The sequence below is a fragment of the Schistocerca nitens genome, chromosome 1 (assembly GCF_023898315.1).
Source record: "Schistocerca nitens isolate TAMUIC-IGC-003100 chromosome 1, iqSchNite1.1, whole genome shotgun sequence".
Classification (NCBI taxonomy): domain Eukaryota; kingdom Metazoa; phylum Arthropoda; class Insecta; order Orthoptera; family Acrididae; genus Schistocerca; species Schistocerca nitens.
Window position 1 is genome coordinate 1,025,614,136 of NC_064614.1, and position 11,813 is coordinate 1,025,625,948.

Here is an 11,813-nt window from a genome sequence, read left to right on the forward strand (position 1 = left end):
ACGGAGTTGCGGTCGGCGACGCCTATTTAAGACAACAAGTGTCTGGTGCAGTTCTTAGATTGGTTACTGCTGCTCCATTGCAAGTTATCAAGATTTAAGTGAGTTTTAACGTGGTGCTATAGTTGTCGCACGAGTGACGGGACTCAGCATCTCCGAGGTAGCGATGAAGTGGGGATTTTCCCGTACTTCCATTTCACGAGCGTGCTGTGAATATCAGGAATCCGGTAAAACATCGCTGTGGCAGGAAAAATATCCTGCAAGAACGGGACCAACGACGACTGAAGAGAATCCTTCAAAGGGACAGAAGTGCAAACCTTCCACAAATTGCTGCAGATTTCAATGCTGGAGCATCAATCAACAAGTGTCAGCGTGCGAAGCATTCAACGAAACATCATCGATATGAACTTTCGGAGCCGAAGGCCCACTCGTGTACCCTTGATGAGTGCACGCCTCGCCTGGACCCGTCAACACCGACATTGGACTGTTGTTGACCGGAAACATGTTGCCTGGTCGGACGAGTCTCGTTACAAATTGTATCGAGAGGATGGACGTGTGCGGTTATGGAGACAGCCTGATGAATCCATGGACCCTGCATGTCAGCAGGGGACTGTTCAAGCTGGTGGAGGCTCTGTGCAGTTGGAATGATCCCTGATACGTCTAGATACTACCCATCTGGGATGCCTTGCAATTTGCTGTTCAGAAGAGATCTCCACCCCGTCGCACTCTTACGAATTTACGAACAGGCCTGCAGGATTCATGGTGTCAGTTCCCTTTAATACTCCAGGCTTTAGTCGAGTCCATGCCACGTCATGTTGCGGCACTTGTGCGTGCTCGCGGGGGCCCTACACGATATTAGGCAGGTGTGCCAGTTTCTTTCGCTCTTCTGTGTAAAAATCTGTCATAGTGTGAAAAGTTTAGAAACTGCAATATTTTGATCATAGCAATACAGAGAAACATGTGCGTATGTTCTTAAGCTAATAAATGGTACTTTTATAATTTTACCCATTTATAGATCCCCTTTAGGAAATTTTCAGTTATATTTGGAAAACCTGAGATCTTTGTTGTGCTATATGTCAGACAGAGGTAAGCAAATTATTGTTTGTGGGGATTTCAATGTAGATTTTCTGAAAGAGTCCCATAGAAAGCTTTAACTTGAAGTATTACTCGATTCTTTCAATGTAACGTCAGTTATCGATGTTACTTCTCGGGTGGTACAGGAAAGCAGTACACTGATAGATAATGTTTTTATAATCCAGGATAAATTTAATCCAATAAAAACTTTTCCTCTTAAGAGTGGTCTGATTATGATGCACAGCTAGTTACAGTATATGACATAGCTCCATACACTAACGCAAAACAGTCCTCAAAAACAGTGCATTCAGTTAACGATTTAATAATTGAACATTTTAGGGAAAGCTTGTAACAGTTAGACTTGGATGAGGTGTACTGGGAACCTGATGCTAATTTAAAATTTAACGTATTTAATGATACCTTTGTGAGTACGGCAGCGCCTTGCCGTAATGGATACATCGGTTCCCGTCAGATCACCGAAGTTAGGCGCTGTCGGGCGTGGCCAGCACTTCGATGGGTGACCATCGGGGCCACCCTGCGCTGTTGCCATTTTTCGGGGTGCGCTCAGCATCGTGATGCCAATTGAGGAGCTACTCGACCAAATAGTAGCGACTACGGTCATAGAAAACCATCATAGCGACTGGGAGAGTGGTGTGCTGACCACACGCCTCTCCTATCCGCATCCTCAGCTGAGGATGACACGGTGGTTGCATGGTCCCGATGGGCCACTTGTGGCCTGAAGACGGAGTTCTTTGTGAGTATATTTGAAAACAGTTTCCTTAAGAAAACAGTGATATATAATTGCAAGTAACCATCTAAAAAGTCATCGCTTACTAAAGGGATAAAAATATCTTGTAAACAGAAAAGGGAAATGCATTTTATAGCTATAGTAATGGTCCAGAAACAGTGAAACATTATAAAAACTACTGCACTGTATTAAGAAAAGTTATTAAAAAGTCCTGAACTAGGCACAGTATCATTGACCTTGGTCTATAAGCTGCTTCTACTCCAAGCGGCACATCGATGCAACTGCTCAGTCGTGAGTTGTGCTGTAATAAGTTAACATGTGTTTGTGTCTCTCATCACGGAAATGGAACCGCATAATATTGCGCAATAGTATATCATTTCTTTTTGCTTTAAATTGGGTGAAAACGCGACGAAAACTTATGGTAAGCTTCAGAAGGCTTTTGGAGAGGATGTTATGTCAAGAGCTCAAGTTTTTCGTTGGCATAAAATGTTTAGTGAAGGCAGAACGAACTTTGAAGATGAAGACCGCAGTGGACGACCATCAACCTCACGGACAGATGTCAACTTGGCCAGGGCGCATGAACTTGTATGATCTGATCGAAGATTATCCGTGAAAATGATTGCAGAAGAACTGAACAGCTATCGAGAAACAGTTTGTCTGATAATAACTGAAGATCTTGGTATGACAAAGGTTTGTGCAAAAATGGTCCCCAAAAATTTCACACTACAACAGCGAGAAACACGAAGAAATGTGGCAGCAAACGAAAATCAATCCAGAATTGTGGAGCCGTGTTATCACTGGTGATCAAAGTTGGTTTCTTCAGTAAGATCCAGGGAAAAAACGCCAAAGTTCACAATGGTGCTCAAAGGAACACCCAGATCAAAAAAAGCTCGTATGTCAAAGTCAAAAGTGAAATGCATGCTTGCGTGCTTCTTTGATTCCAACGGAATTGTTCATAAAGAGCGAGTGCCTCCTGGACAAACAGTTAACCAATATTACTACAAAGAAATTTTAGAAAAACTTGGTAAAACAGTTCTTTGTGTCCATGCCAACATTGCTGATAATTGGATTCTGCATCACAATAATGCGCCATCCCATACTGCTCTGTGAGTACAGCAATTTTTAACCTCAAAACAAATTTCAGTACTACCACAACCACCTTATTCGCCAGATGTCACTCCGTGCGACTTTTTTTCTATTCCCAAGAGTCTAAAAGGTGGTCAAGGGACACCATTTTCAAACAACACAAGATGTCCAAAAAGCTGTGATGAGGGTCTTGGAGGATATTACAGAAGATGAGTGCCAGCAATGTTACCATCAGTGGCAGAAGCCCTGGAAAACCGAGCGAGGTGGCGCAGTGGTAAGACACTGGACTCGCATTCGGGAGGACGACGGTTCAATCCCGCGTCCGGCCATCCTGATTTAGGTTTTCCGTGATTTCCCTAAATCACTCCAGGCAAATGCCGGGATGGTTCCTCTGAAAGGGCACGGCCGACTTCCTTCCCCATCCTTCCCTAATCCGATGAGACCGATGACCACGCTGTCTGGTCTCCTTCCCCCCCCCCCCAAAAAAAAAAAAAAAAAAAAAAAAAAAAAAAAAAAAAAAGCCCTGGAAAAAGTGTGTGCAATCGGAAGGGAGACGAGATACTAGCAGAAGTAAAGCTGTGAGTACCGGCAGTGAGTCGTGCTTCGGTAGCTCAGATGGTAGAGCACTTGCCCGCGAAAGGCAAAGGTCCCGAGTTCGAGTCTCGGTCGGACACACAGTTTTAATCTGCCAGGAAGTTTCATATCAGCGCACACTCCGCTGCAGAGTGAAAATCCCATTCGGAAGGGAACTACTTTGAAGGAGACAACACTAAACTTGACTAAAGTGGTAAGCAACATTTTTTTTTCACATCAGTCTCATTACTTTTTTGTCGCACCTCTTATATGCATAGCACATCTATAACAAAATTAAAACAGTTTGGAATACTGTTAAAAGAGGAACAGGGCAACTGAGATCACAGGAAGACTGTATTTCCATCAAACTCAATGAAAAGTTTATTAACAAAAAGTCAGGAGTAGAAAATATTGTAATAAGCATTTTTAAGTACTGTAGAGAAAATAGGATCCATCTATTCACTAGAAAATGCAGTATATGGAGGAGGCATTACCTACACAATTTGATAAAATTGAATTCAAGCCAACTTTCCTGCCGAAATTAGGAAAATAATAAATTCAATCAAAAGCAAAAGCTCACATGGAACTGATGGCATTTCCAGCACAGTACTAAAAGATTGTTCCCAACAGATGAGAAAGGTTCTCACTCACATATACAGTAGCTCACTGAAACAGGGGATTTTTTCAGGTAGACTGAAATATGCTATTGTTAAACCGTTGCATAAAAAAGGGGATGAATCTGATGCAAACAACTACCATCCAATCTCACTTCTGACAGCTTTATCCAAACTTCTTCAAAAAGTAATGTAGTCAAGAGTAGCATCACATATTTGTAAAAATGAAGTACTAACAATATGTCAATTTGGTTTTCAGAAACGCTTTTTGACAGACAATGCTTTGTATGCTTTTACTGACCAAATATTAAATTCTCTGAATAACCGAACATCACCCATTGGGATATTTTGTGATCTCTCAAAGGCTTTTGACTACGTGAATCGTGAAATTCTTTTAGATAAGCTTAAGTATTGTGGTGTAAGTGGGACAGTGCACAAATGGTTTAATTCATATTTAACTGGAAGAATGCAGAAGGCTGAAACTAACAGTGCAGATAGTGTGCAAAAATCAGCAGAGTCCTCTAACTGGGGAGGTATTAAGAATGGTGTTCCACAGGGTTCAGTCTTGGATCTATTATTGTTCTTAATATATGCTGATGACTTGCCACTCTACAAGCATGAAGATGTGAAGCTAGTTGTTTTTGGTGATGATACAAGTGTAGTAATCACACGCAAAAAAAAAAAAAAAAAAAAAAACAAGATTCAGCTAATGAAATTGTAAATAATGTCGTTTAGAAAATTATTCGGTGGTTCTCTGCAAATGGACTCTCATTAAATTTTGAGAAAACACAATATATACAATTCTGTACAGGAAAAGGCATATAAACCATTGATAAATGTAGACTGTGAACAGAAGTCTGTTGCTTGGACTGGTTGTTTGGACTGATTAGAAGTTGAATTGGTAGAAACATGTTGACGATCTGCTGAAACAGTTAGGTTCAGCTACTTATGTTATTAGGGTTATTGCAAATTTTGGCGATAAACATATCACTAAATTCACCTACTATGTCTATTTTCATTTACTGCTTTCATATGGCAACATATTTTGGGGTAAGTTGAAATTAGAAAAAAGTATTCATTGCACAGAATAACAGCTGGGGCCCATTCAAAGTACCTTCGCAATGCATATATTCACTTATGAAATTTGTTATTGATAACCCATACCCAATTCAAAAATAATAGTGAAGAGCATAGAAAGGACGATCTTCACTATTCTGGGTTAAATCTGACTTTGGCAGAGAAAGGGGTGAATTATGCTGCCACAAAAATCTTTGGTCATTTGCCAAATAGCACTGAAAGCCTAAAAGATAGCCAACTAACATTTAAGAACAAATTAAAAGAATTTGTTAATGACAACTCCTTCTACTCAAGAGATGAATTTTTAGATATGAAGTAATAACCGTAAAAAAATTAATTATGCTGTGTAAATAAAACTAAATATCGTATTCGTGATCTATGGAACGAGTAATAATGTAATCTAATCCTGACTATACCCTTGTTTCTGATGAACACTCGCCGCGTTTATTACTTAAGAAGCCTTCAAGGCACTCAATATCTGTGAACTTATTCCAAATGCTCGTACATTCGTTAACAGCCTACAATGGGGCATTGTGTCAAATGCTTTCCCCAAATCAAGGAATATGGACTCCGCTTGTTGTCTTTCATCTATAGTTCGCAGTGTATCATGTGAAAAAAGGGCAAGCTGAGTTAAGCATGAGCGAGACTTCATAAAACCATGCTGATTCGTGGACATAAGCTTCTCAGTCTCAAGAAAGTTTAATATATTCCAACTGAGAATATGTTCAAGGATTCTACCGCAAACCGAAGTTGGGAATATTGGTCCGTAATTTTGAGGGTCCATTCTTTTACCCTTCTACTACTATACTAATGTCCTATTAAACTACTATAGACTCACCGCACAAAAAAAAAAAACAGTCACCCCATTGCGCAAGCACAAAAGTGTTGTTAAGCGTTTACCAGTGGCGGAATGACGAGTCACGTTTTCAGCCGCACAGCCTCTACATGAGCCTAAGGAAGTAACGATCAGTGAGACATTTGTGTTTCAAGCGGTCACCTCAGAAGAGGCCGTTGCTCACATAGCCACATAAAGTTGTGCGTCTTGAGCGGGCTGTAAATCATCGACCGTGAACAGTAGCTGATTGGCGGAACGCAATGTGGTCTGACGAATCACTTTCTTTGCCTGTATTAAAATGACGTACGTCCTTGAGTCAAATGAAACATTTCATCCAGTATGTGCGAAAGGTCAGGCTGAAGCCGGAGGTGGGTCTGTGATGTTTTGGGGGCGTTTTTCTAATAATGAACTGGACCCGCTAGCCGAGATTATCACTAACATGAACCAGCATGTTCATTTAAAAATTCTGAATAATCAGGCATTGTCTTTCAGTCAACGTCTGTGTAATGAATGTGCTACTGATACCCCTGTTTTGCAAGGCGACAACACCAAAAAAGAATATATGACTGGTTTTCTGGATACTCCCCCGGCCTATTACAATTCGATTGGCCTGTAAAATCACCTGACTTGAAACCCACAGAAATATACGGGACTTGTTGGAACAGCGGGGAAACCGCCGATATCGGCATCCCCGCAGTTTGGTGGGATTGCACGATCAAATTCTCTGCGGGTGCCTTAACCTGGGTGCGATGTACCTGCAAACCTAACCAAATAAATGGTTATCAAGTCTAGGGGCGGAATTACACAGTATTAAATGATGCCTGTAATGATTTCTCTAATGGTGAATAATATTTTGTCCAGTGAGCTTACGAAGACGAGTTGTTGTTTGACGTTGTTACCAAAAATCTCGAAAAGTTTTTGACCAGTTCATTTTAAGTTCTTACACGATACTCTAATAAATCTTTGGTCGGATATGGGCTATATGTTTTGAAAGATATATTGTAAATAAATGTCTGTGCACTCCATAAAGCCGAAACGTTGTTACTGAAAATCTCTAAAATTTCTTGACTGGTTTACTTCAAATTTTTACACGATGCTCTAACAAACTTTCAGATGGACATAGGCCTGCCCTCCCCCATATATATATATATATATATATATATATATATATATATATATATATATATATATATATATATATATATATATAAGAAGAGAGAGAGAGAAATATAATTGTTTTAAAGAATTGTACACACAACTATGTGCTTTATCGCAGTAGGTTTTCACAGGAAACAAGAAAGTTGTATTTATGGTTTATATATAAAGAGAGAGAGAGAGAGAGATAGAGAGAGAGAGGAATGTTGTTAGCAAAATTCTCGAAAAGTTCTTAACCTATGACCTTCAAAACGTTACACGAATCTCTAATAAACTTTCGGACAGGAATAAGCCACATAATTTCTTATATATGCTCTAATGAATAATTAGATGGGCGTAAGATATTATATTTTCAATACACGTTGTATATAAATATGCACATAAAATATATAAAGAGGGAACGTCGGAAGAAAATATTTCGAAAACTTCTTAACCTGTTTACTCGAAATTTTTCATGGTAGTGTAATAAATATCAAGACAGACATATTTTTTTAAACAATAATATAAATGTTTTCTTTTAAAATACAAAGAAAAAGCTGAGCTGTGAAAATGTGGAGTTTCGCTTTCTTTCGTGCAGGCAGTCTGAACTACAATAGCGGGGCATTTAAACCATTAAACAAATTGTTTCTCTCATAAATACTGTTTCTCCTTAAATATAATTGTTTTAAAAAATTGTACACACAACTATGTGCTTTATCGCAGTAGGTTTTCACTGGAAACAAGAAAGTTGTATTTATGGTTTAGCGGCGTATGATTGGAGTGCAACCATAGACACTGAATCGTCAGATACTTTGTAATTCTACCCATTTGTAGATTAAAACAATGCGAAATACTGTCATTGAAGCTACTATCCTTAGAGATCCAGCAGCAGGAGAGCTCTTTCATACCCTGGATACCAACGATCTCAGCTGATTCAATCACTTATTTTAAGCGATTTCACTTCCCAAATAAGGATTCGTTGGCAATAACAATAAACAAGGCTCAAGATCAGAGAGAAGAGGAAGAGGTGATGGAGAGAAAGCGTGGTGGAAATGGATGTAGAGAGGAGGAAGGAGGAGGGATACAGAGAGGCGGGGGGAGGAGGAGATGGAGACAGAGATGGGAGAAGAAGTGATGGACAGAAGAGGGGGGGGAAGAAGGTTAGGACTATATCCAATTCCCATACACATTTATCAGCTGCGAATCACTGTCAGGTTCGCTAGTTATTTATTAAATTCCACTCCCTCCTCCCTCCCTCCCATAGAGAGTGTAGCATCTAGAAAGGACGGACACAAGTCTAGACTTTAACGCCCTGTTGACGTCAATGACTTCATGGACAAGGAATTATCAACGCTGAACACGGATACGACAGAAGACAGATTGAGATTATTTTGAAGCAACAATCTCATCGTTTGCCTGAAGTGCGTTTCCTCAATAGTGGACAGTTTCATTAGTCAACCTACACATGCATTTGGACTCCGATCCTTGGGAAAGGAAAACCAGTGCGTTTATAAGTTCCTTATTCCCACTGTGTATTCAAGTAACACTTATCTGTCATCATCGATCGATTCACGTCCAGCCGCTCGCCACATGTAACAATATTTATTGCTGCACCTAATGCTGTTTCACAGTACAATATTATAATCGATTTTTACTGCTGTGAGATTACTTATTCAGCTGCTATTTCTTATTAGTATTCAGTGCACTTCACAGCAACTTCACATGTATGGCGACGCACTTAGAGATTCAGGGCTTCATTACTACAAAGGTTACATGGATGACACAATACTTCTTGTAGATGGGACTAAAAGTGCTGTTAAGAGAACAGTGAATTACTTCAGTGATATTCACGAGGAAATTTAATTAACTTAAAATACGGAAACAATGGCAGCATTTATTTCAGACAGAGACAGGGACATGTGGATGCGTTTAAAGTTTTTAAGATAGATTTGCTGTATCAGCATGCAAACTTCTCTGTGGATGCGGCAGATCCTTTTGAAAACAATATATTTATGTTTGGCAATACACTGTCGACTGTCGTACACTGATGGAAACGGAAAGTGCTACACCATGAAGCAACGGTGTGATATTTATCAAACTCTGTAGCGATGTCCGTCAAATAAGAGGTAATAAATAATTAAGCTTCCGTTGCCATCGGAATTGATGACTCTTATCGGCATCCGTGCCATATGCGACACCACAGGCACGAATATACCATTGTATTTGTGGCAGTAAGAAATCAAAGAGACTGTCAATGTCTTCTTCACTTTTGCCATACCTGAAATACACGCTGTTTCAGTTCAAAAATATTGCTGGCTGGGAACTGGTTTGAAAGTGTAGGTCCTCCAATAAAATCGCAGACATGCTATGCTTGACAAATCAGGAAATCTGGCAGACCAGTCAACGATACGTATATTGCTTATGGTGTATGAGGTGCGAACTGCAAAGTGGTACGCCCGCATCTCGTGGTCGTGCGGTAGCGTTCTCGCTTCCCACGCCCGGGTTCCCGCGTTCGATTCCCGGCGGGGTCAGGGATTTTCTCTGCCTCGTGATGGCTGGGTGTTGTGTGCTGTCCTTAGGTTAGTTAGGTTTAAGTAGTTCTAAGTTCTAGGGGACTTGTGACCACAGCAGTTGAGTCCCATAGTGCTCAGAGCCATTTTTTTGCAAAGTGGTATCCTGCTGAAATATGCCATTTAATACCCTGTTCATGAAGAATATGATAACAGGCTGTAACATCCTTGTCTCATACTGGCGATCATTGAGCCTGGCTTAAGCATTTACCAGATCACTCGTCTTCTGATATCCAATAGCTCCCCACCCTATGATTCAATGATGGGTCTCGAGAATCACAGTTTTCGTGACCTTTATCCTTCTACGGGAACGTCAGCTTCGATCTGACGGCCGTACTCAGAAGTGAGACTCTTAGCTGAACACCACAATATGTCATTGAGTATCCCAGTTGACTATGGCTCTACACTGTGCAAGTTTCTATCCACTGTGGTATGGTGACAGTAGCAAATGATGCATGGCAGCTCAAACCCAATTTCCAGTAATCTATTCATTACAGACGCCGTCTGCCTGTATTTCCAGTGTTGTCATCTGTGTATTCATCAGAACTCTTCTAACAATCCTATTATTTCCACGTTGTACAGTCCTCACGGAAGGACCTGTGCCTACTTTCCTTGCTACAGTCCTGAGACCATCTCGTCACCGCTCATTCTACAGTCATTGCACTACAGCCATGTCTCTGTGTAGTCTATTGGCAATGAGTCGACCTTAGGTCAAGTCCAAGCGTGTATGTGCACATCTTGTCAGAAGACTGAAATGCGACTTCCACTTGAAAAGTTCTAGTACCGTTAGCCACACCCAATAATTACAATGTAACTATACCATTCTTTATCGGTTAGACTGACCTTTTTTGTTTTGAAAATAAGCTCGCATAAGGATGAAATTTTAATCAAAATGTCCCACAGGTTTGGTGTTATCAGTTTGTTAACATTCAGTCAATGTGTTAATAGTACAACACTTGCCATGTCCATCAGTGTAATTGTGATGAAGAGAATTGTGCAGATTGGTATGTGGATGGCAGGTGGAGCGCCTGGAACTGGAGCGCCAAAGCCTGGTGAAGGTCGGCTGCTATCGCGGGCCGGCCAATAAGCAGCTGCAGCAGCAGCTGCTGACCATCGAGGAGCGCCAGCAGCTGGAGCTGCTGCAGGAGGAGGTGGCCCTGCTGCGCACCAGGGTGGACGTGCTGCGCAGGGAGAAGGAGGACGACCGCGCCAAGTACCTGTCGCTGCTGCAGCGCTCCTGGGACCAGGTGCCTTTCTTCTTGTCACCTTCAGCCTGAGACCCTCTGACGCAGCTCTTCACACTAGTGTACCTCATACAAGTCTCTTTATCGTAAATCCACTTGAACCTGCTGACTGTAGTCAACCCTTGGTCTAATGGAAGTCAACCCAGTGGCACATACATATGCCTTTTCGCACTTTTATAATAATTGCGTAAACTAATGATAATAATGATGTATATAAGCAGCCATAAGCTACAAATGAAAATTTATATCAAGTGCAGGAGACGAAGGCAGGTCTGTTGCTCACTAAGCAAATGCGCTAACCTCTATGCCACTGCGACACAAAGGCTCTGCACAGCTCCATGGATTACACTAGCAGACTTGAAACTTGAAAACGTCTCTGGAACCATGTAGTTTCATTTGATTAAAAGCACCTATACTAGGGTTTCAGGTAGAATCCCCCATTTCGTTCTATCCCGAGGTGCTGTTCCAATACAGCTGGAGTGCCTCTACACTGCTGTTCGAGTTTAGGGGGGATATCAAGTGGGCTGAGGCGTGAATTGGAATCAAGATTGAGAGGGAGACATGCTAGGTTAGCCCACACGTTTCTACAAAGCCATTGTGGCAGTGTGGCACAGTGATTAGCACATCTGCCTAGTGAGCAGGAGACCTACATTAGAATCCTGGCCTTGGTTTAAATTTTCATTTGCCGTTTCAGTCTCCATATACACGTCACAGATATTTGACACCTGAAACGATCTCTGGAACCAGATTGTTTCATTTGATTAAACACAAACGCACTTATGCCTGACTTTCAGGCAGGATTCCCCATTTCCTTCGATGGTGAGATGCTATTCCAATGAAGTTGGACAGCCTCTGCAATGC

General features: G+C 41.1%; 1 protein-coding gene across 1 annotated transcript in view; it reads left to right on the plus strand.

Annotated features, from left to right (window-relative positions):
• LOC126222754 (coiled-coil domain-containing protein 13-like) overlaps positions 1 to 10,985 on the plus strand; it is a 68,809-nt gene extending 57,824 nt beyond the window's left edge. The window contains exon 10 of the mRNA XM_049942192.1: positions 10,839 to 10,985. Within this exon, the coding sequence (XP_049798149.1) occupies positions 10,839 to 10,985 (147 nt within the window). The remainder of the gene's footprint in view (positions 1 to 10,838) is intronic.
• Positions 10,986 to 11,813: the final 828 nt, after the last annotated feature.